The sequence below is a fragment of the Pseudophryne corroboree genome, chromosome 10 (assembly GCF_028390025.1).
Source record: "Pseudophryne corroboree isolate aPseCor3 chromosome 10, aPseCor3.hap2, whole genome shotgun sequence".
NCBI lineage: Eukaryota > Metazoa > Chordata > Amphibia > Anura > Myobatrachidae > Pseudophryne > Pseudophryne corroboree.
The window spans coordinates 350,752,928-350,779,853 of NC_086453.1; the positions used below are offsets into that span (position 1 = coordinate 350,752,928).

The window sequence follows — 26,926 nt, forward strand, 5'->3', positions numbered from 1 at the left end:
ATGGTTTACTGGCTGCAAAGACGGCCAGGCGCCCGCCCGGCAGCCGGTCCTTCCAGTGGTGAGACCCGGCAGCCGGGCCGGGACCGTGCCGTGTGTAAGGACACATTGCGCTGCATGTGTCTTTACATCACGGCAGCTGTTTAAAGCCGGCCGGGTGTTTGCCGGGCAGCGCCAGCCGCCTCGTGTGTTTCGGCCTTTAACCTCTAACCCATCCTAGTGCCTAAACCTGACAGTCCTCGGCATACTAGCAGCTGCCAGTACAGCCATGTCACATGTATTAGGGAGGTTGCAGAGTTATCACAGTATGGTAACTGTGGGGCAGATTTATTAAGCCTGGTGAAGTGATAAAGTGGAAGGTGATAAAGTACCGGCCAATCAGCTCCTGTCATGTCACAGGCTGGGTTTGAAACATGACAGTCAGAGCTGATTGGCTGGTCCTTTATCACCTTCCACTTTATCACTTCACCAGGCTTAATCTGCCCCTGTGTGAGGGTGTGACTTCCTGGGGGTGTACCGGGTGCAGACAATACGCTGGCTAGTATGTACTGAGTCAGTACACGGCTTATCAGCCAGCTGTGTGAGAGTTTGTCAGGTGCTCGCAGACGTTTCCTCAGAGCAAGAAGAGAGAAGGAAAGGCCTCTGTCCTGGAGACACTCCTCCATGCACCGTAATTCACATATATCTATATTACATCTAAGATACTTTTGTCAGACTAATCTTCTCCCAAGTTAAATATTAAAATAAATGGATGTAAAAAGAAATCCGGAAACTACACTTACAGGTCCTCAGTACCTGTCTACAGCTGCGTTTCTGTACTCCACTTATTTTATCTGCTTAATACTTATTTTATTTCCATATGTTCCGGGCTGCCCCTGCATGTGGTATGTAGTTAAGTTGCTGCCAGCCGGAATCCCGGCTAACAGGGGCTATTCCCACTCATGGATGTCCACGACACACATAAAGTGGGAATAGAACCTGTGGCGAGCGCAGCAAATCCGGAAGGGGACTCTTTGCGCTCCCCGAGCTGCCGGCATACTGACTATCGGGATGCTGTCGTTGGTATACTGACTGCATCCCGATCAACGGTAACTCATACTGATCCCCTTCATATAGCACCCCATATGGTAAAAGGGCACACGTCGCTGTACTGTCCCCTGCTCTATGGTAGAGGGGGCACACATCGCTGTACTGTCTCCTGCTCTATGGTAGAGGGGGCACACATCGCTGTACTGTCTCCTGCTCTATGGTAGAGGGGGCACACATCGCTGTACTGTCTCCTGCTCTATGGTAGAGGGGGCACACATCGCTGTACTGTCTCCTGCTCTATGGTAGAGGGGGCACACATCGCTGTACTGTCTCCTGCTCTATGGTAGAGGGGGCACACATCGCTGTACTGTCTCCTGCTCTATGGTAGAGGGGGCACACATCGCTGTACTGTCCCCTGCTCTGTGGTAGAGGGGGCACACATCGCTGTACTGTCCCCTGCTCTGTGGTAGAGGGGGCACACATCGCTGTACTGTCCCCTGCTCTGTGGTAGAGGGGGCACACATCGCTGTACTGTCTCCTGCTCTATGGTAGAGGGGGCACACATCGCTGTACTGTCTCCTGCTCTATGGTAGAGGGGGCACACATCGCTGTACTGTCCCCTGCTCTGTGGTAGAGGGGGCACACATCGCTGTACTGTCCCCTGCTCTATGGTAGAGGGGGCACACATCGCTGTACTGTCTCCTGCTCTATGGTAGAGGGGGCACACATCGCTGTACTGTCCCCTGCTCTATGGTAGAGGGGGCACACATCGCTGTACTGTCCCCTGCTCTGTGGTAGAGGGGGCACACATCGCTGTACTGTCCCCTGCTCTGTGGTAGAGGGGGCACACATCGCTGTACTGTCCCCTGCTCTGTGGTAGAGGGGGCACACATCGCTGTACTGTCCCCTGCTCTGTGGTAGAGGGGGCACACATCGCTGTACTGTCCCCTGCTCTGTGGTAGAGGGGGCACACATCGCTGTACTGTCCCCTGCTCTGTGGTAGAGGGGGCACACATCGCTGTACTGTCTCCTGCTCTGTGGTAGAGGGGGCCTGCACATGCCACAGATTCTAGTCCCACTTTATGGGTGTTGTGGACACCCAGGAGTGGGGATAGTCCCTGCTAGTCGGCATGCCGTCGGGATTTGGAGAGGGGGCGGAATGTAGCCGCTGGTAATGTGATCGCCGGTCACATGACTACATCCCGTGGCAGGCGTTACTGTTGAAAATGTTGCATATTTGGGGGATGTCATTGGTTGTACTGTGATGTACCAAGTACATGTAGCTTTAATTCTGTCATTCTATTGGTTGTGTCCTAGGAGAGAGGCGGGAACAACTGCTACAACCATGACTCCCTCACCCTCAAGTACAAGCTGGACAATCAGTTTGAGCTGGTGTTTGTGGTAAGATATTTCACATTTACTCCCCATTATGCTGAAGGAATATCTGTGACGTGCATTGCTTTCTCCTGAGACTTTTTTGCCTGGGAAAGAATATTTCATGCAGTGCCCTGCCTCCTGCCAGTGCGCAGTGTAAGGTCACATCGATAGGTGTCCTGTGTACTGCTGGACGGAGCAATGTGCCCTGTCTCCAGCGTGCGGTATAGCGGAGGCTGCCCGGAGTGAGCGCAGTGCCCTGTATACTGCTGGATGGAGCAATGTGCCCTGTATACTGCTGGATGGAGCAATGTGCCCTGTATACTGCTGGATGGAGCAATGTGCCCTGTATACTGCTGGATGGAGCAATGTGCCCTGGATTAAATGCCGTCTCCCAGGGGAGCGTCCTTTTTCTATGCTGACTTACACGATATAACAACAATGGACCTTGGTGATGCTGTTGGTCTATTAGGATATAAGGTGTATTTCTCTGGCTGGGTCCACAGGATTATCCACAGGATAACATTGGGATATTGTCGTGCGACAGCGAAAATGGCACCAACACGGTCACGAGCTTTCTGGCCTCCCAGGATGCATTGGGGCCTCCACTATATAGTCCCGCCCACTGACTCAGTCAGATCAGTTTTTTGCTTGGTGCGGCAGGAAGCCGCATGGTCACAGGGCTGCTGTGAAAGCAGCCTCAAGTTTTCATTACTTTATTTTTATAGACTTACTGTTTTGGTTTGAGCGACTTCTCTTAACAGCGTCTTAAACGTGTATTAGAAAGAGTCACTCCAACAACTCCCCACCGGGTCGCAACAACGCTTACCTTCGCGGTACAGTGCTGTCTCGACGGGCTTCTGTGTCGGATGTTCTAGCAGGTCCAGCAGACGTTACCAGGCTGTGGCCGGAGCATGGGGAGACAGTGAGTATATGGACTTCCTCTTGCTAGAGGGGTCAGGACACAGCTATGCTGATTTGGTGGAGACTACAAACAGCGTGTTGATGCGCCGAACATCTCGAGTGTGACAGCGCTACGCTCCGGGGATCATAGGCGCCAGGACTATGTAAGGCCGCGATCCTGGGAGTTTAAGTCAACAGGGGGTTTCAGACGCTCTCCTGGCCGTCCCTCCTCCGAGTTCATGGCCAGTTCCCGCGGGTCTCTCGTTTCATGAACTGAATGACCTCACTTCCGGCTCAGACGCTACCACGAGGGTACTCGGTCGCAGCTTAGACGCTGCGGTTGTGTACACTGGATATAAACCCGCCCAGACCGAGTCGCAGGCCTTTAGTGTCTGCATGCACGTGGAGTCGCTCAGCGTCCGTGTCCGTTGGTGAGCGTCCGTGTCCGTTATCAGTTACCAAGAGCGGCAGTGTACACCAGTAGCGTCTGAATCCACTCAGCGTCTTTCGAGCGTCTTTGCTTGGATATGGAAGTGTGGTGAGTCTCCCTGTATCCCGCTCCCTGGAGGCAGGGTATACAGTACTAAAAATTCCTTCTACTTCTTAGTGTGCACTGTTAATTTTTAGTACCTATTGCATATGAGACCTGTATATTACTGTGTTTTCTGCATGTTATGTTGAAAAAGAACCAGTTAAACAGAAGTACAATTTTCCTACTAATGTATAAGTTATTATGGAGGTTGTATTCTCATATGACAATGTCTAATGCTTTAACATGTGACTGACTGCTAGTATGCGTGCTGACTTTTCTGTGTAATGTCAGTCCTGTTCTGACCCTCAAATCAGGTGCACTGTGGTCAGATTGATTTCACCTCTATATACTGATGATTATAGGGTGTGGTTCAGTCACAAAATTGTGTAGTCAATATCAGAAAAAATGTCTGTGAGCGGCAAAAGTGATGAGGAGAATTTGTCAAGCACTCCTACAGCCCTAACATGCTTATCTTGTAAGTCAGGGGTAATTGATATGATTCAATTGGTCACTTATGAGGGTTTGTGTGCAAACTGTTTCGCTTTTCAGCGAAGTAAAAAACAGGAGTTAGTTCAACCTCCAGTAGAGCCACCATGGAATATGTTCGCAAAGACTCTGTCTTCAATAGCGGACAGGTTAGCTCCTGTAGCACCACCTCAAGGGTTAGGTTACACTATGAACCCATACATGCAGCTCCCTTCCTATGGTTCCAGTAGCCTCTACAAGCAACCAAGGGGTAGGTAAGACTAAGACAGATACGTCTGTATGGCAGACTACACAAGAGGATACATCGGATGATGATGCGGAAACAATAGATTCAACTCCGTATGATGATCAGTCGCAGAGCTTTAGTTCAGATGATGTAGCTGAACTCATTAATGCAGTAAAGGCTGTGCTTTCTCTGGAAGAACCAGCCAAGACAGCGTTAAAAGCAAAAGCACCTGTATTCAAACGAACAAAGTCAGTGAAAGCTGAATTTCCAGCGTCAGAGGAGTTGACGGAAATGATGGATGAGTCTTGGGCAGCGCCCGGTAAAAAGTATAAGATTCCTAGGAGATGGGATTCTTATTATCCATTTCCTGCTGGAGATTGTTCGAAGAGAGAAGTTCCTCCAAAAGTAGATGCACATGTTCTGCGACTAGTGCACAAATCTGCTTTGCCACTGTCATCTACCTCTTTGAATAATGTCACAGACAGGAGGGTTGAGAGCCTATTGAAAAATATTTTTTCTCTTGTGGGTGCAGTGGTAAGACCTGCTATGGCTTCGGCCTGGGTAGCAAAGGCAATGGGCGAATGGATAGAGGAACTAGAGAATGACATCCCCTCTCCTACTAGGGAGCAAGAGGATCGTCTTTGCCGTTTAAGACAATCTGCCCAGTATTTAGAAGAAGCAGCCATTGATGTAGGCACTGTTGCTTCTAAAGCTTCAGCCCTGGCAGTAGTCGCTCGCAGAGCAGTCTGGCTACGGACCTGGAAGGCAGATGCGGAGTCCAAGAAGGAATTGGAAGCATTGCCTTTCGTGGGTAATATATTATTTGGAAAACCTTTATCGGATATCCTAGAGTCAGAGGCTGAATCGAAGAAGGTCAGATTTCCGGCTACCTACAACCCTAAGTCCAAGGGTTTAAAATTTCGCTTATTTCGCTGGCAAAGCAAAGCGAAAGGTAAAGAGGAGCCTAAACAACCCCAGTTTAAATCCAGGGGTAGGAAGCAGTGGGCTAGCAAAAAGCCAGCTTCCAAACCTGAACAAAAGCCCTCAGCCTGAAGAGACGGGCCTCCGCCTGGAGGATTCCAGGGTTGGGGGCCGACTCCTGCAATTTGCACACACATGGCAACAGTCAACAACAGATGCCTGGGTGCAGAAGGTAGTATCTCAGGGGTATGGGTTCCCATTCAGGAGGCAGCCTCCTCAAAGATTTTTTTGCACCAGCCCGTCTCGTATAGAGTCGAAGGCCAATGCCCTGCAAGAAGCAGTCCAAAAATTACTGCACTCAGGTGTGATTGTCCCAGTACCTCCATCACAAAAGGGACAGGGGTATTACTCCAATCTGTTTCTAATCCAGAAACCAAATGGGTCATATCGACCAATTCTAAATCTGAAGATGTTGAACAATTACATATGGATCCCGAAGTTCCACATGGAGACGTTACGCTCCATAATGTTGGCTATGGAACCGGGAGACTATATGGTATCTCTGGATGTGCGGGATGCTTACCTACATGTGCCTATAGCACTGTCACATCAGTGTTGCCTCAGGTTTGCCATCCTCAAGGAACACTTCCAGTTCCAAGCTCTGCCCTTCGGGCTAGCTACAGCACCCAGGGTGTTTACCAAGATCATGGTGGTTATGGCAGCTTGTCTGCGCAAACAAGGGATAAGGATATTCCCATACCTAGATGACCTATTAATCTTAGCACAGTCGCAAGATTTACTGTTGAGCCATCTCCAACAGACGATAGTTTGTTTACAGAGACACGGGTGGCTCATAAATTGGGAGAAGTCGTCCCTGAATCCATCACAGCGGATGGTTCATTTGGGAGCCATATTGGATTCAGACCTACAGAGAGTTCTCTTACCAGAGAAGAAAATAGTCAAGGTGCAGGTCATGGCTCAGGAAGCGTTGCAAGCCCAGACAATGTCCGTCCATGCAGCAATGCGACTGTTGGGTCTGATGGTATCAACGTTCGACATGGTGGAATATGCGCAATTCCACTCCAGACCATTGCAGCATCTCATTTTGACAAAATGGAACGGAAATCATCAAACAATAAAGAAGCAGATGATAAAGATTCCAGTAAATGTAAAAAGGTCTCTAGCATGGTGGCTACAGACAGACCATTTAAACAAGGGGAGACCCTTTTGGATAAAAGAGTGGCAAGTCCTGACGACAGATGCCAGCCTGCAAGGTTGGGGGGCGGTACTCGGAAGCCTATGGTTCCAGGGAAAATGGACCGCAAGGGAAAGTCGTCTGCCGATAAATCTGTTAGAAATAAGAGCCATTTACTTGGCCCTAGTTCAGGCAAAGGACAATCTACAAGGAAGACCAGTCCAGATCCGCTCAGACAATGCGACGGCAGTAGCATACCTAAATCATCAAGGAGGGACTCACAGCAAGAGTCTGATGGAGGAAGTAACTCCCATTCTAAAGTGGGCAGAACTCCATCTCCCAGCATTGTCGGCAGTATTTGTCCCGGGTGTACTAAATTGGGAAGCGGATTTTCTCAGTCGGCACACCATTCGGGAAACCGAATGGGCACTACACCCAGAAGTGTTTCAGACACTGGTGAACAGATGGGGTCTACCGGAGATAGACCTTATGGCGTCTCGTCTAAACAACAAAGTTCCGAGGTACGGATCAAGAACAAGGGACCCAGGAGCAGTCCTGGTAGACGCACTGTCAGTAGAATGGAGGTTTCAGCTGGCATATCTGTTCCCTCCAATATCTCTGTTACCCAGAGTAGTGAGAAAGATAAAACAGGCAAAAGGAGCAATCATTCTAATAGCTCCAGCTTGGCCAAGAAGGCATTGGTACACAGATCTGTGGAGAATGTCCGTGGAAGCACCGATACTGCTCCCTCAACGTCCAGATCTGTTAATGCAGGGTCCTTGTTGTCACAGTCATCTGGATCACCTGTCTTTGACGGCGTGGCTGTTGAAACCTCTATCTTAGAGGCTAAAGGATTTTCAAAGCAAGTAATCCAAACCATGCTTAGAGCAAGAAAGCCTTCTTCGGCCCGTGTATATCATAGAATATGGCAAGCCTATATTCATTGGTGTTCTGGAAAAAATTACAATCCAAGAGCCTTTAAAGTAGCTAGAATTTTGGATTTTCTGCAGGCAGGATTGGATAAGGGGTTGAAGGTTGCTTCCTTGAGGGTGCAAGTCTCAGCGTTGACTGTATGGTTTCAGCAGAAGATTGCTGACCTACAGGATGTACGTACGTTTTTCCAAGGAGTAGTACATATTCAACCTCCATTTGTTCCTCCTGCAGCTCCCTGGGATTTGAATTTAGTTCTTAAATTTCTCCAGGGTCCTTTGTTTGAACCACTTGAGAGAGCGGATCTTAAGTGGTTAACGATTAAAGTTCTTTTTTTTACTGGCAATGGCGTCAGCCAGAAGAGTGTCAGATTTAGGAGCATTATCATGTAAGTCTCCTTTCCTAAGTTTTTTTCCAGACAGAGCAGTTCTCAGAACGAGATCTAGTTATCTTCCAAAGGTGGTGTCAAAGTTTCACCTGAATGAAGAGATTGTAGTCCCAGCTTTTCAGGTATCGGGACTATCTGCGGGAGAAGCGTCACTGGACGTGGTCCGGTCTTTAAAAATCTATATAGATCGTACTAGTGCCATCAGGAAAACAGATTCCCTCTTCATCCTCTACGGATTCCATAGGAGAGGTTGGCCTGCTAGTAAACAGACGCTGGCGAGATGGCTCCGAGTGGTAATATCTGAAGCTTATTCTCATGCAGATCTCCCTATTCCGGCTAATGTCTCTGCACACTCTACACGTAAGGTAGGTCCTTCTTGGGCAGCACAACAGGGTGCATCAGCAGAACAAATATGTAAGGCAGCCACATGGTCTTCCATAAACACATTCATCAGACATTATGCCTTGGATACTTTTGCCTCTCATGACGCAGACTTCGGGCGAAAGGTCCTCCTGTGCAATCAGGAGCGTCCCCACCACTAAAATGGCTTTGGGAATCCCAATGTTATCCTGTGGATAATCCTGTGGACCCAGCCAGAGAAATAAACGTTATGGTAAGAACTTACCGTTGATAACGTGATTTCTCTTATGTCCACAGGTATCCACAGGGATCCCACCCGGACGCATCTGATTTGAGGATCTAGACAAACACTAAAAACCTCTTCCTTCTTGTATGGAAGGGTGTGCATGTGTGTTCTTATCGCCTGTACAGGTCTCTACCTAATGTTCCTGCCTATAATCGCTGTGGAAAGAACTGATCTGACTGAGTCAGTGGGCGGGACTATATAGTGGAGGCCCCAATGCATCCTGGGAGGCCAGAAAGCTCGTGACCGTGTTGGTGCCATTTTCGCTGTCGCTCGACAATATCCCAATGTTATCCTGTGGATACCTGTGGACATAAGAGAAATCACGTTATCAACGGTAAGTTCTTACCATAACGTTTATTTTATCATGAAAGGTCTTATGCTGCTGATTTTTTTTATATATATATTTCTCTGACGTCCTAAGTGGATGCTGGGACTCCGTAAGGACCATGGGGATTAGCGGCTCCGCAGGAGACTGGGCACAACTAAAGAAAGCTTTAGGACTACCTGGTGTGCACTGGCTCCTCCCACTAAGACCCTCCTCCAGACCTCAGTTAGATTCTTGTGCCCGGCTGAGCTGGATGCACCCTAGGGGCTCTCCTGAGCTCCTAGAAAGAAAGTATATTTAGGTTTTTTATTTTACAGTGAGGTCTGCTGGCAACAGGCTCACTGCAGCGAGGGACTAAGGGGAGAAGAAGCGAACCTACCTGACAGGTGGTAGTTTGGGCTTCTTAGGCTACTGGACACCATTAGCTCCAGAGGGATCGACCGCAGGACCCGACCTTGGTGTTCGTTCCCAGAGCCGCGCCGCCGTCCCCCTTACAGAGCCAGAAGCATGAAGAGTCCGGAAAATCGGCGGCAGAAGACTTCGGTCTTCACCAAGGTAGCGCACAGCACTGCAGCTGTGCGCCATTGCTCCTCATGTACACCTCACACTCCGGTCACTGATGGGTGCAGGGCGCTGGGGGGGGCGCCCTGAGGGCAATATAAGACACCTTGGCTGGCAAATCATCACAATATATAGTCCCAGGGCTATATATGTGATAAATTATCCCTGCCAGAATCCATAAAAAAGCGGGAGAAAAGTCAGCCGAAAAAGGGGCGGGGCTTCTCCCTCAGCACACTGGCGCCATTTTTTCTTCACAGTGCAGCTAGAAGACAGCTCCCCAGGCTCTCCCCTATATTTTTTAGGCTCAAAGGGTTAAAAAGAGAGGGGGGGGGCACTAAATTTAGGCGCAATATATGTATACAAGCAGCTATTGGAGGAAAAATCACTCAGTTATAGTGTTAATCCCTGCATTATATAGCGCTCTGGTGTGTGCTGGCATACTCTCACTCTGTCTCCCCAAAGGACTTTGTGGGATCCTGTCCTCAGTCAGAGCATTCCCTGTGTGTGTGCGGTGTGTCGGTACGGCTGTGTCGACATGTTGGATGAGGAAGGTTACGCGGAGGCGGAGCAGAGGCCGATAAATGGGATGTCGCCCCCTGTGGGGCCGACACCAGAGTGGATGGATAGGTGGAAGGTATTAACCGACAATGTCAACTCCTTACATAAAAGGCTGGATGACGTAACAGCTGTGGGACAGCCGGCTTCTCAGCCCGCGCCTGCCCAGGCATCTCAAAGGCCATCAGGGGCTCAAAAAACGCCCGTTACCTCAGATGGCAGACACAGATGTCGACACGGAGTCTGACTCCAGTGTCGACGAGGTTGAGACATATACACAATCCACTAGGAACATCCGTTACATGATCTCGGCAATGAAAAATGTGTTACGCATTTCTGACATGAACCCAAGTACCACATAAAAGGGGTTTTATTTTTGGGGAGAAAAAGCAGCCAGTGTTTTGTTCCCCCATCAGATGAATGAATGAAGTGTGTGAAGAAGCGTGGGTTCCCCCGATAAGAAACTGGTAATTTCTAAAAAGTTACTGATGGCGTACCCTTTCCCGCTGGAGGATAGGTCACGTGGGGAGATATCCCTTAGGGTGGATAAGGCGCTCACACGTTTGTCAAAAAAGGTGGCACTGCCGTCTTAGGATACGGCCACCTTGAAGGAACCTGCTGATAAAAAGCAGGAGGCTATCCTGAAGTCTGTATATACACACTCAGGTTATATACTGAGACCTGCAATTGCCTCAGCATAAATAGTGCTGCTGCAGCGTGGTCTGATACCCTGTAAGATAATATAATACTCTAAGACAGGGATAATATTTTGCTAACATAGAGCATATTAAAGACGCCGTTTTATATATAAAGGATGCACAGAGGGATATTTGCCGGCTGGCATCCAGAATTAATGCAATGTCCATTCTGCCAAGAGGGTATTAGAAACCCGGCAGTGGACAGGTGATGCTGCCTGTAAAAGGCACATGGAGATTCTGCCTTATAAGGGTGAGGAATTGTTTGGGGATGGTCTCTGGGACCTCGTATCCACAGCAACAGCTGGAAAGAAAATTTTTTACCTCAGGTTTCCTCACAGCCTAAGAAAGCACCGTATTTTCAGGTACAGTCCTTTCGGCTTCAGAAAAGCAAGCGGGTCAAAGGCGCTTCCTTTCTGCACAGAGACAAGGGAAGAAGGAAAAAGCTGCACCAGCAGCCAGTTCCCAGGATCAAAAATCTTCCCCCGCTTCCTCTGAGTCCACCGCATGACGCTGGGGCTCCACAGGTGGAAACAGGTGCGGTAGGGGCGCGTCTCGGGAACTTCAGGGACCAGTGGGCTTGCCCACAGGTGGATCCCTAGGTTCTGCAAATAGTATCACAGGGATACAGGCTGGAGTTCGAGGCGACTCCCCCTCGCCGTTACCTCACATCAGCCTTGCCTGCTGCCCTCGGAGAAAGGTAGTACTGGCGGCAATTCACAAGCTGTACTTCCAGCAGGTGAAATCAAGGTACCCCTCCTTCAACAAGGCTGGGGTTACTATTCCAAAATGTTGTGGTACCGAAACCAGACGGTTCGGTGAGACCCATTCTAAAATTGAAATCCTTGAACACTTATATACAAAGGTTCAAGTTCAAAATGGAATCGCTCAGGGCGATTATTGCAAGCCTGGAGAATTTCAGGGTATTACTGGACATCAAGGATGCTTACCTGCATGTCCCTATTTACCCTCCACCAGGAGTACCTCAAAATTGTGGTACAGGATTGTCATTACCAATTCCAGACGTTGCCGTTGGTCTGTCCCCGGCACCAAGGTATTTACCAAGGTAATGGGCGAAATAATTATCCCGTACTTGGACGATCTCCTTATAAAGGCGAGGTCCAGGGAGCAGTTGTTCGTCGGAGTAGCACTATCTCGGGAAGTGCTACAACAGCACGGCTGGATTCTGAATATTCCAAAGTCGCAGCTGGTTCCTACGACGCGTCTACTGTTCCTGGGTATGGTTCTGGACACAGAACAGGATAAAAAGGGTTTCTCCCGGAGGAGAAGTCCAAGGAGTTGTTGTCTCTAGACAGAGCCCTCCTAATACGTATACAGGTGTCGGTGCATCAATGCACGCGAGCCCTGGAAAAGATGGTAGCTTCTTACGAAGAAATTCCATTCGCCAGGTCCCATGCAAGGATTTTCCAGTGGGATCTGTTGGACAAGTGGTCCGGGTCGCATCTTCAGATGCATCGGCGGATAACCCTGTCTCCAAGGGCCAGGGTGTCACTGTTGTGGTGGCTGCAGAGTGCTCATCTTCTAGGGGGCCGCAGATTCGGCATACAGGACTGGGTCCTGGTGACCACGGATGCCAGCCTTCGAGGCTGGGGGGCAGTCACACAGGGAAGAAACTTCCAAGGCTATGGAAAAGTCAAGAGACTTCCCTACACATAAATATTCTGGAACTAAGGGCCATTTACAATGCCCTAAGTCAGGCTAGACCCCTGCTTCAACAACGGCCGGTGCTGATCCAGTCAGACAACATCACGGCGGTCGCTCATGTAAACCGACAGGGCGGCACAAGAAGCAGGATGGCGATGGCAGAAGCCACAAGGATTCTCCGATGGGCGGAAAATCATGTGTTAGCACTGTCAGCAGTGTTCATTCCCGGAGTGGACAACTGAGAAGCAGACTTTCTCAGAAGACACGACCTCCACCCGGGAGAGTGGGGAATTCATCCAGAAGTCTTCCAAATGATTGTACACCGTGGGGAAAGGCCACAGGTGGACATGATGGCGTCCCGCCTCAACTAAAAGTTACAAAGATATTGCGCCAGGTCAAGGACCCTCAGGCGATAGCTGTGGACGCTCTGGTAACACCGTGGGTGTACCAGTCGGTGTATGTGTTCCCTTCTCTGCCTCTCTTACCCAGGGTAATGAGAATAATAAGAAGGAGAGGAGTAAGAACTATACTCATTGTTCCGGGTTGGCCAAGAAGAGCTTGGTGACCAGAACTCCAAGAAATGATCTCAGAGGACCCATGGCCTCTGCCGCTCAGACAGGACCTGCTGCAGCAGGGGGCCTGTCTGTTCCAAGACGTACCGCGGCTGCGTTGACGGCATGGCGGTTGAACGCCGGATCCTGAAGGAAAAGGGAATTCCGGTGGAAGTTATCCCTACGCTATTTAAAGCTAGGAAAGAAGTGAACGCAAACCATTATCACCGCATATGGCGGAAATATGTTGCGTACTGTGAGGCCAGGAAGGCCCCAAAGGAGAAATTTTAGCTAGGTCGATTTCTGCACTTCCTACAGTCAGAGGTGACTATGGGCCTAAAATTGGGTTCCATTAAGGTCCAGATTTCGGCTCTATAGATTTTCTTCCAAAATTGAACTGGCTTCACTGTCTGAAGTTCAGACTTTTGTTAAGGGAGTGCTGCATAGTCAGCCCCCGTTTGTGCTTCCAGTGGCACCGTGGGATCTCAACGTGGTGTTGGATTTCCTGAAGTTGCATTGGGTTGAGCCACTTAAATCCGTGGAGCTATAATACCTCACGTGGAAAGTGGTCATTCTGTGGGCCTTGGCGTCGGCCAGGCGTGTATCCGAATTGGCGGCTTTGTCATACATAAGCCCTTATCTGTATTTTATATGGATAAGGCGGAATTGAGGACTCGTTCCCAATTCCTTCCTAAGGTGGTATCAGTTTTTCATGTGAACCAACCTATTGTGGTGCCTGCGGCTACTTGGGACTTGGAGGATTCCAAGTTACTGGACGTAGTCAGGGCCCTGAAAAGTATATGTTTCCAGGACAGCTGGAGTCAGGAAAACTGACTCGCTATTTCTCCTGTATGCACCCAACAAGCTGGGTGCTCCTGCTTCTAAGCAGACTATTGCTCGCTGGATCTGTAGCACGATTCAACTTGCACATTCTGCGGCTGGACTGCCGCACCCTAAATCTGTAAAAGCCCATTCCACGAGGAAAGTGGGCTCTTCTTGGGCGGCTGCCCGAGGGGTCTCGGCTTTACAACTTTGCCGAGCTGTTACTTGGTCGGGTTAAAACATTTTTGTAAGAGTCTACAAGTTTGATACCCTGGCTGAGGAGGACCTAGAGTTTGCTCATTCGGTGCTGCAGAGTCATCCGCACTCTCCCGCCCGTTTGGGAGCTTTGGTATAATCCCCATGGTCCTTACGGAGTCCCAGCATCCACTTAGGACGTCAGAGAAAATAAGATTTTACTCACCGGTAAATCTATTTCTCGTAGTCCGTAGTGGATGCTGGGCGCCCATCCCAAGTGCGGATTGTCTGCAATACTTGTTTATAGTTATTGCCTAACTAAAGGGTTATTGTTGAGCCATCTGTTGAGAGGCTCAGTTATATTTCATACTGTTAACTGGGTATAGTATCACGAGTTATACGGTGTGATTGGTGTGGCTGGTATGAGTCTTACCCGGGATTCAAAATCCTTCCTTATTGTGTCAGCTCTTCCGGGCACAGTATCCTAACTGAGGTCTGGAGGAGGGTCTTAGTGGGAGGAGCCAGTGCACACCAGGTAGTCCTAAAGCTTTCTTTAGTTGTGCCCAGTCTCCTGCGGAGCCGCTAATCCCCATGGTCCTTACGGAGTCCCAGCATCCACTACGGACTACGAGAAATAGATTTACCGGTAAGTAAAATCTTATTTCTCTGACGTCCTAGTAGATGCTGGGAACTCCGTAAGGACCATGGGGGATAGCGGGCTCCGAAGGAGGCTGGGCACTCTAGAAAGATTTAGGACTACCTGGTGTGCACTGGCTCCTCCCACTATGACCCTCCTCCAAGCCTCAGTTAGATTTTGTGCCCGGCCGAGGTTGGATGCACACTAGGGGCTCTCCTGAGCCTTTAGAAAGAAAGTATAGAAATTAGGTTTTTTATTTTCAGTGAGACCTGCTGGCAACAGGCTCACTGCAGCGAGGGACTAAGGGGAGAAGAAGCGAACCTGCCTGCTTGCAGCCAGCTTGGGCTTCTTAGGCTACTGGACACCATTAGCTCCAGAGGGATCGACCGCAGGCCCAGCCTTGGTGTTCGGTCCCGGAGCCGCGCCGCCGTCCCCCTTACAGAGCCAGAAGCAAGAAGAGGTCCGGAAAATCGGCGGCAGAAGACATCAGTCTTCACCAAGGTAGCGCACAGCACTGCAGCTGTGCGCCATTGCTCCTCACACACACTTCACACTCCGGTCACTGAGGGTGCAGGGCGCTGGGGGGGGGCGCCCTGAGAAGCAATAATAACACCTTGGCTGGCAAAAATACCACAATATATAGCCCCAGAGGCTATATATGTGGAAAATACCCCTGCCAGAATATAGGAAAAAGCGGGAGAATAGTCTGCGGAAAAGGGGCAGAGCTATCTCCTTCAGCACACTGGCGCCATTTTTCCCTCACAGCTCCGCTGGAAGGAAGCTCCCTGGCTCTCCCCTGCAGTCTACACTACAGAAAAGGGTAAAAAAGAGAGGGGGGGGGGCACTAAATTTAGGCGCAGTATACATTTATATAGAAAAAGCAGCTATAGGGGACATAACTCAGTTAGTCCCTGCATTATATAGCGCTCTGGTGTGTGCTGGCATACTCTCACTCTGTCCCCCCAAAGGGCTCTTGTGGGTCCTGTCCTCTGTTGGAGCATTCCCTGTGTGTGTGCGGTGTGTCGGTACGGCTGTGTCGACATGTTTGATGAGGATAATGATGTGGAGACGGAGCAGATGCCTTTAGAAGGGATGTCACCCCCTGCGGGGCAGACACCTGAGTGGATGAGCTTATGGAAAGAAATGAGTGCACGTATAGACTCCTTACATAAGAAATTTGACGACATGCCAAATGTGGGACAGCCGACTTCTCAGCTCGTGCCTGTCCAGGCGTCTCACAGGTCATCAGGGGCTCTAAAACGCCCGCTACCTCAGACCGCAGACCCAGATGTCGACACTGATACTGACACCAGTGTCGACGACGATGAGTCTAACCTGATGCCCACTAAGGCCATTCACTGCATGATTGAGGCAATGAAAGAGGTGTTACACATTTCTGATATAAATACAGGTACCACTAAAAAGGGTATTATGTTTGGGGAGAAAAAACTACCCGTAGTTTTTCCCCCATCAGATGAATTAAATGAAGTGTGTGAAGAAGCGTGGGCTTTCCCTGATAAAAAATTGGTAATTCCTAAGAAGGTACTAATGGCGTTCCCTTTCCCGCCAGAGGATAGGTCACGTTGGGAAACACCTCCTAGGGTGGATAAAGCGCTCACACGTTTGTCTAAAAAGGTGGCACTACCGTCTCCGGATACGGCCGCCCTCAAGGAACCTGCTGATAGAAAGCAGGAGGCGATCCTGAAGTCTGTATACACACACTCAGGCATTATACTTAGGCCAGCTATTGCGTCAGCATGGATGTGCAGTGCTGCCGCTGCGTGGTCAGATAAACTGTCAGAAAATATTGACACACTAGACAGAGACACGATCCTGCTAACCATAGACCATATCAAAGACTCAGTCTTATATATGAGAGATGCACAGAGGGAAATCTGCCGGCTGGCATCTAAAGTAAGTGCATTGTCCATTTCTGCTAGGAGAGGCTTATGGACTCGCCAGTGGACAGGAGATGCAGATTCTAAAAGGCACATGGAAGTTTTGCCTTATAAGGGTGAGGAATTATTTGGGGATGGTCTCTCGGACCTAGTTTCCACAGCAACGTCTGGGAAGTCAGCATTTTTACCCCATGTCCCCTCACAGCCTAAGAAGGCGCCGTTTTATCAGGTTCAGTCCTTTCGGACCCAGAAAAACAAGCGTGGAAAAGGCAGGTCTTTTCTGTCCAGAGGCAGAGGTAGGGGAAAAAGGCTGCAACAAACAGCAGGTTCCCAGGAGCAAAAGTCCTCCCCCGCTTCTTCTTCCAAGTCCGCCGCATGACGGTGGGGCTCCACAGGCGGAGCCAGGTACGGTGGGGGGCCGCCTCAAGAATTTCAGCGATCAGTGGGCTTGCTCACAGGTGGATCCCTGGATCTTTCAAATAGTATCTCAGGGGTACAAACTGGAATTCGAGGCGTCTCCACCCCACCGGTTCCTAAAATCTGCCTTGCCGATTGCTCCCTCAGACAGGGAGGCGGTGCTAGCGGCAATTCACAAGCTGTATTCCCAGCAGGTGATAATCAAGGTACCCCTACTTCAACAAGGCCGGGGTTACTATTCCACACTATTTGTGGTGCCGAAACCGGACGGTTCGGTGAGACCCATTTTAAATTTGAAATCCTTGAACACACACATAAAAAAAATTCAAGTTCAAGATGGAATCGCTCAGGGCGGTTATTGCAAGCCTGGACGAGGGGGATTAAATGGTATCCCTGGACATCAAGGATGCTTACTTGCATGTCCCCATTTACCATCCTCACCAGGAGTACCTCAGATTTGTGGTACAGGATTGCCATTACCAATTCCAGACGCTGCCATTTGGACTGTCCACGGCACCGAGGGTATTTACTAAGGTTATGGCGGAAATGATGATACTCCTTCGAAAAAAGGGAGTTTTAATTATCCCGTACTTGGACGATCTCCTAATAAAGGCGAGGTCCAAGGAACAGTTGTTGGTGGGAGTAGCACTATCTCAGGAAGTGCTGCACCGGCACGGCTGGATTCTGAATATCCCAAAGTCACAGCTGGTTCCGACGACACGGCTACTGTTCCTGGGTATGATTCTGGATACAGTCCAGAAAAAAGTGTTTCTCCCGGAGGAGAAAGCCAGGGAGTTGTCATCTCTAGTCAGAGACCTCCTGAAACCAAAACAGGTATCGGTGCATCACTGCACGCGGGTCCTGGGAAAGATGGTAGCTTCTTACGAAGCAATTCCCTTCGGCAGGTTCCATGCCAGAATCTTTCAGTGGGACCTATTGGACAAATGGTCCGGATCGCATCTTCAGATGCATCGCTTAATAACCCTGTCTCCAAGAACCAGGGTGTCTCTACTGTGGTGGCTGCAGAGTGCCCATCTTCTAGAGGGCCGCAGGTTCGGCATACAGGAATGGGTCCTGGTGACCACGGATGCCAGCCTTCGAGGCTGGGGGGCAGTCACACGGGGAAGAAACTTCCAAGGACTATGGTCGAGTCAGGAGACTTCCCTTCACATAAATATTCTGGAACTAAGGGCCATTTACAATGCCCTAAGTCAAGCAAAATCCCTGCTCGTACACCAGCCGGTGCTGATCCAGTCAGACAACATCACGGCAGTCGCCCATGTAAATCGACAGAGAGGCACAAGAAGCAGGATGGCGATGGCAGAAGCCACAAGAATTCTCCGATGGGCGGAGAATCATGTACTAGCACTGTCAGCAGTGTTCATTCCGGGAGTGGACAACTGGGAAGCAGACTTCCTCAGCAGACACGACCTCCACCCGGGAGAGTGGGGACTTCATCCAGAAGTTTTCCAGATGCTGGTAAACCGTTGGGAAAAACCACAGGTGGACATGATGGCGTCCCGCCTCAACAAAAAGTTAAAACGATATTGCGCCAGGTCAAGGGACCCTCAGGCGATGGCTGTGGACGCTCTAGTGACACCGTGGGTGTACCAGTCGGTTTGTGTTCCCTCCTCTGCCTCTCATACCAAAGGTATTGAGAATAATAAGAAAGCGAGGAGTAAACACAATTCTCGTGGTTCCGGATTGGCCAAGACGAGCGTGGTATTCAATAGAAAGTTTAAGCCTTTTTACACCCTTAGCGCAATTCACAAAATAACGTCCCTTCTTATCTTTTTGGATGTCAAGCTTCCTCCTCGTTCTTCTTCTAGGGAGGAGACTCTGATCCGTGTATTCCAACACGATATGAAAGAAAAAGATAACCACCAATGTGCAGAATCTTCTTTCACAGATAGTCTCTATATATAGTGTCTCTATAGTAAGGTACAAGCTTCAGCATACCAAACATCCGTTTGGACAAATAGCAATATGTGATTTATAAATCTTTTATCTTCTGTTTCTTTTATATTCGTGTAGTATAGTGATTTAAAGTGAAGGATAGTCCAATCTGGAACGTACCCAAAACTCACACATTAAGTGTAGACCATAAACACATCTAGATATCTTTGGGGTATATTGCGTACCCGAACTCACGGTGTATGACGTGGAATCACTCGTATAAAGGTATCTTTTAACAGGGATGATTCAATATTCCTTTTCTCTCTTGGAGATCTCATGTGCTCAGTGTAGATATAGGAAAAAAAAGAAAATGCAATTTTCGTGCAGAGTATTTTTGATAAAAGTGAAAAAAGTGCTCAAAGGGTAAGTCCTTCACCACTTTCCTTTATGTGTAAGATCCACCCAAAAGAAGGGGGAGGGGAAATTAATAAATTTAACGACCCATGAAAGGGAGTCCACTGGAATGCGTACCCAACACTCACACAGCCAATGCTGGTTCTAAACGTATCTAGGTATCTTTGGGATCGATTTATATGGCGTACCCGAACTCACAGTGTAGAGCGTGTGGTGGTTCGTATAAAGGTATCTTTAGGGGCCCAGTAATGCTCTTCCAGTAAATCTTCAACCATTCATGGATTCACTCGAGCAGGAAAGTAAAATAAAACAAAAAAAAAAAATACTGTGTAGTACGTTCTAAAAGAGATGGATTAAATGGTATCGCTCAAACTATAGCGCACCTCACTCACACTTCATAAGAGTATTATATACACATCAAAGTATCTTTAAACATTTCTCATATCGATTAGGTGCATTCAAACCAAGGATAGATGCTCAAGAGATCAGCTTCTCTCTTGAGCATCTATCCTTGGTTTGAATGCACCTAATCGATATGAGAAATGTTTAAAGATACTTTGATGTGTATATAATACTCTTATGAAGTGTGAGTGAGGTGCGCTATAGTTTGAGCGATACCATTTAATCCATCTCTTTTAGAACGTACTACACAGTATTTTTTTTTTGTTTTTTTTTGTTTTATTTTACTTTCCTGCTCGAGTGAATCCATGAATGGTTGAAGATTTACTGGAAGAGCATTACTGGGCCCCTAAAGATACCTTTATACGAACCACCACACGCTCTACACTGTGAGTTCGGGTACGCCATATAAATCGATCCCAAAGATACCTAGATACGTTTAGAACCAGCATTGGCTGTGTGAGTGTTGGGTACGCATTCCAGTGGACTCCCTTTCATGGGTCGTTAAATTTATTAATTTCCCCTCCCCCTTCTTTTGGGTGGATCTTACACATAAAGGAAAGTGGTGAAGGACTTACCCTTTGAGCACTTTTTTCACTTTTTTCAAAAATACTCTGCACGAAAATTGCATTTTCTTTTTTTTCCTATATCTACACTGAGCACATGAGATCTCCAAGAGAGAAAAGGAATATTGAATCATCCCTGTTAAAAGATACCTTTATACGAGTGATTCCACGTCATACACCGTGAGTTCGGGTACGCAATATACCCCAAAGATATCTAGATGTGTTTATGGTCTACACTTAATGTGTGAGTTTTGGGTACGTTCCAGATTGGACTATCCTTCACTTTAAATCACTATACTACACGAATATAAAAGAAACAGAAGATAAAAGATTTATAAATCACATATTGCTATTTGTCCAAACGGATGTTTGGTATGCTGAAGCTTGTACCTTACTATAGAGACACTATATATAGAGACTATCTGTGAAAGAAGATTCTGCACATTGGTGGTTATCTTTTTCTTTCATATCGTGTTGGAATACACGGATCAGAGTCTCCTCCCTAGAAGAAGAACGAGGAGGAAGCTTGACATCCAAAAAGATAAGAAGGGACGTTATTTTGTGAATTGCGCTAAGGGTGTAAAAAGGCTTAAACTTTCTATTGAATATCTCTTACTCTAAATGTGGTGACATTTATCTAGGCCTTTTAACACCTTGGCTGCATTTGCGCCCATTTGTGTCCGCTCTCCAAACCCAATCAAGACGAGCGTGGTACCCGGAACTTCAAGAGATGATCTCAGAGGACCCGTGGCCTCTGCCGCTCAGACAGGACCTGCTACAGCAGGGGCCCTGTCTGTTCCAAGACTTACCGCGGCTGCGTTTGACGGCATGGCGGTTGAACGCCGGATCCTGAAGGAAAAGGGTATTCCGGAAGAAGTCATTCCTACGCTTCTTAAAGCCAGGAAAGATGTTACGGCAAATCATTATCACCGCATATGGCGGAAATATGTTGCATGGTGCGAGGCCAAAAGGCCCCAACAGAGGAATTTCAACTAGGTCGATTTCTGCATTTCCTGCAAGCAGGAGTGAATATGGGCCTAAAACTAGGCTCCATTAAAGTACAGATCTCGGCTCTGTCGATTTTCTTTCAAAAAGAACTAGCTTCAGTACCTGAAGTTCAGACATTTGTGAAAGGAGTGCTGCATATTCAGCCCCCGTTCGTGCCTCCTGTGGCACCTTGGGATCTCAACGTGGTGTTGAGTTTCTTAAAATCACATTGGTTTGAGCCACTAAAAACCGTGGATCTAAAATATCTCACGTGGAAAGTGGTCATGTTATTGGCCTTGGCTTCAGCCAGGCGAGTGTCAGAATTGGCGGCTTTATCATATAAAAGCCCTTATCTGATTTTCCATATGGATAGGGCAGAATTGAGGACTCGTCCCCAGTTTCTCCCTAAGGTGGTGTCAGCGTTTCACCTGAACCAGCCTATTGTGGTACCTGCGGCTACTAGGGATTTGGAGGACTCCAAGTTGCTAGACGTTGTCAGGGCCCTGAAAATATATGTTTCCAGGACGGCTGGAGTCAGAAAATCTGACTCGCTGTTTATCCTGTATGCACCCAACAAGCTGGGTGCTCCTGCTTCTAAGCAGACTATTGCTCGCTGGATTTGTAGTACAATTCAGCTTGCACATTCTGTGGCAGGCCTGCCACAGCCAAAATCTGTAAATGCCCACTTCACAAGGAAGGTGGTCTCATCTTGGGCGGCTGCCCGAGGGGTCTCTGCTTTACAACTTTGCCGAGCAGCTACTTGGTCAGGGGCAAACACGTTTGCAAAATTCTACAAATTTGATACCCTGGCTGAGGAGGACCTGGAGTTCTCTCATTCGGTGCTGCAGAGTCATCCGCACTCTCCCGCCCGTTTGGGAGCTTTGGTATAATCCCCATGGTCCTTACGGAGTTCCCAGCATCCACTAGGACGTCAGAGAAAATAAGAATTTACTCACCGGTAATTCTATTTCTCGTAGTCTGTAGTGGATGCTGGGCGCCCATCCCAAGTGCGGATTGTCTGCAATACTTGTAAATAGTTATTGCTAACTAAAGGGTTATTGTTGAGCCATCTGTTGAGAGGCTCAGTTGTTTTCATACTGTCAAACTGGGTATAGTATCACGAGTTATACGGTGTGATTGGTGTGGCTGGTATGAGTCTTACCCGGGATTCAAAATCCTTCCTTATTATGTCAGCTCGTCCGGGCACAGTATCCTAACTGAGGCTTGGAGGAGGGTCATAGTGGGAGGAGCCAGTGCACACCAGGTAGTCATAAATCTTTCTAGAGTGCCCAGCCTCCTTCGGAGCCCGCTATCCCCCATGGTCCTTACGGAGTTCCCAGCATCCACTACGGACTACGAGAAATAGAATTACCGGTGAGTAAATTCTTATTTTTTTTGTATTTAATTATACTGTAAGAAAATACTCTTGCTGCAGCGCTTGGCTTCTGTACAGATATCCGATGTCACGAGCTACATGCTGAGCTTAATGGTCACTTTGTAAATCGTCTCAGTTGCGAATGTATAATATCCACTCCACAGCACAAATACTGTCCTGTGGCTCGCGCTTGCGCTGGAAGACATCCGTTGCTGTGGGAGACTGCGTGGACTTGTCTGGGTGGTGGCATTTATACCAGTGGGAGTGAAGGGTTACCTACAATTACTGTGATGCTGGGATCTTGTGACATTTAATTGTATTGTTCCTGTCTCTCTTCTCTTAAACCCGACAGGTGGGATACCAGAAGATTTTAACGCTGACATATGTGGACAAGTTAATAGACGATGTCCATCGAGAGTTCCGGGATAAGTATCGCAATCAGATACAACAGAATGGCGCGCTCGGGCTACTAAATGGCTCCTTTGATTTTAAAGATGATTTTTCCTTTCTTCTCAGGTAATTACAGCTATAGCTACTTGGGCGAAACGCGTCACACAAAAAAAGCGCGTTTGTCTAGTTGTGGTCTGGTGGACAGTGCTTAGATTGTGGCTACGTCAGTCCGTCATTGGCCACAAGTTACCCTCCATGTAATTTTAATGGTTTAGCCTTAGGAAGATTTAGGTAAAAATTGATTAATATTCCCTCTATTTTCAGTTCCGCAGCTCTTGATAAAACAAGAGTATGGCTGGGATGTAATGAAGTCCTATTTGGGCGGCCGGGCGAACTGGGACTTTTTTTTTTTTTAAAGGGGCAATTGTGTAAAAGGCTAAACCATGCTTTGTAAATGATTGCCCCTATAAAAAAAAAAAATGGCCAGCACCCCGCACGGCCGCCCAACTCGGACTTCATTATATCCCGGCGTATATTTTGGTAGTTCCCAAACCTTTTTGAATCGGTGCCCTGGAGTTTCAGCATTGTTTCCGTGGTGCTCCTAGGCCGAAAGTTCTTCTTCTTATTACATAATATACAGGTTGAGTCTCTAATATCCAAAATGCTGGGACCAGAAGTATTTTAGATATGGTTTTTATTCCGTATTTTGGAATATCTGAATAGCACAATGTAAGATATCTTAGAGAGGACCCAAGTCAAAACACACAATGCATTTATGTTTCATATACACCTTTACGCCTGAAGGTAATTTTATACAATATTTGTAATAATTTTGGGCATGAAACAAAGTTTGTGTACATTGCACCATCAGAAAGCGAAGCTGTCACTATCTGGTGCGCTCAAAAAGTTCAGTTTCTGCAGCGGGGTACACTGGGGTTCCACAGGGAATAACATCGGGGTGTAGAGTTGGATCTTGATCCGAGGCACCAACAGGCTAAAAGCTTTGACAGGATTCATAGCGCCGCCTCCTCTATATCCCCGCCTCCAGGCATAGGAGCTCAGTGTGTAAGTTGGTGCGTATAAGTGCAGGCAGCTAACAGGCAGGGCTGCGCTAGGCAGCCCTGAAAAGAGCTTTTTAAGAAGACAAGACTTCGAGGGCTGGAGCACAGGCACTTAAAAGTGCTACATGTCATTCTGACATATCATGCTGCGGCTCCCTCACCTCCCCCAGCGGCGCTGTATACTCTCGCACCCTGGTTGCCGGGTACTTACAGCGGAGAGCTCTGGTTTCACACACTCACCGCTGCTCTCCGGGATCGCGTGGCTGCGTTACAGGGAGGAGGTAAGAGGGTCCCCCCAGGCTGGACTCGCTGAAAATCACGATCCGCCGCGGTCTCTAGGAGACGGGCCGCGCTGTGGCTGTACAGGGACCCCACTAGACCTCCAGGGCAAGGGCACAGGTTGGATTACCTCATAATCCGCTTTAATAGGCCCCACAGTACCCGGTGGTGAAGTCCAGCACGGGGATAAGGCTCCGACCTGCAGCCCCTCCCCCAGCCCCAGGCGCCATTTACTGCAAATGTTCCCGCCCTGGAGCTGCATCTCTCTGTCTCCCTCACTCCTTGTCAGCATTTGGGCGCCATTAAACACATCTGGGACTGCTGGGTATTGCCTCCTCTGTAAAGCCGCCTGCATGTCAGCGCTGTGCATTTACAGGACACTTAAGTATTCTACATGTCACTGTTAGTTAATAAGAAGTCCATTACTACAGGGATAGTTAGTGGGGGTATGGATATGGGAGACTTAACTAATAATTATAATAATGATGATAATAGTTAATTATATATTACTTTTCTCCCAATACAAGTTAAGTTTAACAGAAAGCATTTGGGTTGTATTTTTTAGGAACTAAAGGGACATTAGTGAAATGTGTGAGTACACAGGTTAGTCTTGAGTTGGAAAAAACAATTTGTGTTCCCTAATGCACACTGAGTAATAATACTACATAATAGTCAGATAATACGGAGATCTTAGTTGCGTATATCTGCAGATATAGGGTTAAGCCCCCAGGACGATCGACAAGGCTTCTCCGTCACTGGGGGAGTCTTGAGTTGGGAAAGGTTTCTAGAGTGGGGGCCTCTTGCAGTGTGCCGGGCTGGTTTTGTAGGGCTGTGAAAGTCAGTAAGCCAGTCTTGAAAATGATTTGCGATCTTACAGGCAGCCAGTGGAGGGAGTAGAGAATGGGTGTTATGCGGCTGGAAGAGGGCTGGTTGGTTAATAGCCTGGCAGCTGCATTTTGTAGCAGCTGTAAGTGATGGAATTCTATTGCTGGAAGACCAAGGTAGAGGACATTGCAGTAGTCCAGGCTCGATGATACAAATGCGCATGTATAACTTCAGGTAGCTCTTCGGATATAGTAGATATAACTTCAGGTAGCTCTTCGGCTGGACTTTATAGTTGCATTTACATAACATTGCATATGGGCAGCTGACAATAGACTAAATCACAGACCTGTGAACAACCCCTCAGTATTTTAGTATATCAGAATATAGACATTTAGATTCCTTTAAGGATTTAGTCTTTCCCAGTCCATCGAGCCTCCTTGGGCTAAAAATTTGGCACGCTTTATACAAGGGTTGGTGCAAGTCACTCTGCTTGAACCTTCCACACCTAGCTGAAGTCAGGTGGGGTATAGAGGGGGAGGGAAGAGCCCTAATAACTAAAGATTTAAAGAGCCATGCTCCACACACCACTGTCTCTACCCCACCATTTCTCTAACGTCCTAGTGGATGCTGGGGACTCCGTCAGGACCATGGGGAATAGCGGGCTCCGCAGGAGACAGGGCACATCTAAAAAGCTTTTTAGGTCACATGGTGTGTACTGGCTCCTCCCCCTATGACCCTCCTCCAAGCCTCAGTTAGGTTTTTGTGCCCGTCCGAGAAGGGTGCAAACTGGATGGCTCTCTTAAGGAGCTGTTTAGTAAAGTTTTTTTTTAGGTTTCTAATCAGTGATTCCTGCTGGCGACAGGATCACTGCAACGAGGGACTTAGGGGAGAGACTTGCAACTCACCTGCGTGCAGGAGGATTGAAGTTTTAGGCTACTGGACACTGAGCTCCAGAGGGAGTCGGAACACAGGTCAGCCTGGGGTTCGTCCCGGAGCCGCGCCGCCGATCCCCCTTACAGACGCTGAAGAAAGACGGCGGAACGGAGGTCCGGAAACAGGCGGCAGAAGACTTCACAGTCTTCAGAGAGGTAGCGCACAGCACTGCAGCTGTGCGCCATTGTTGCTACACGGCTCACTGACACGGTCACGGAGGGTGCAGGGCGCTGCTGGGGGCGCCCTGGGCAGCAATATAAATACCTATTTGGCAAATAAATACATCACATATAGCCATTAAGGCTATATGTATGTATTTAACCCAGGCCAGTTTTCCTAATAACCGGGAGAAAAGCCCGCCGTGAAAGGGGCGGAGCTTATTCTCAGCACTCAGCGCCATTTTCCTGACCAGCTCCGCTGGTGAGGAAGGCTCCCACTCTCCCCTGCACTACAGAAACAGGGTTAAAGAGAAGGGGGGCATAAATTGGCGATATAATTATATATTAAGAGCCCATATATAGAAACAACACCTTCTAGGGTTGTTATATACATTATGGCGCTTTTGGTGTGTGCTGGCAAACTCTCCCTCTGTCTCCCCAAAGGGCTAGTGGGTCCTGTCCTCTATCAGAGCATTCCCTGTATGTGTGTGCTGTAGGTCGGTACGTGTGTGTCGACATGTATGAGGAAAATGTTGGTGAGGAGACGGAGAAAATTGCCTGTAATGGTGATGTCACTCTCTAGGGAGTCGACACCAGAATGGATGGCTTACTTATGGAATTACGTGATAATGTCAACACGCTGCAAGCCGGTTGACGACATGAGACAGCCGGCGGACAAATTAGTATCGGTCCAG

General features: G+C 48.3%; 1 protein-coding gene across 1 annotated transcript in view; it reads left to right on the forward strand.

Annotated features, from left to right (window-relative positions):
- Positions 1–26,926, forward strand: part of SRPRA (SRP receptor subunit alpha) — a 68,081-nt gene that overhangs the window by 1,712 nt on the left and 39,443 nt on the right. The window contains exons 2-3 of the mRNA XM_063943688.1: positions 2,344–2,427; positions 22,938–23,101. Of these exons, the coding sequence (XP_063799758.1) occupies positions 2,344–2,427; positions 22,938–23,101 (248 nt within the window). The remainder of the gene's footprint in view (positions 1–2,343; positions 2,428–22,937; positions 23,102–26,926) is intronic.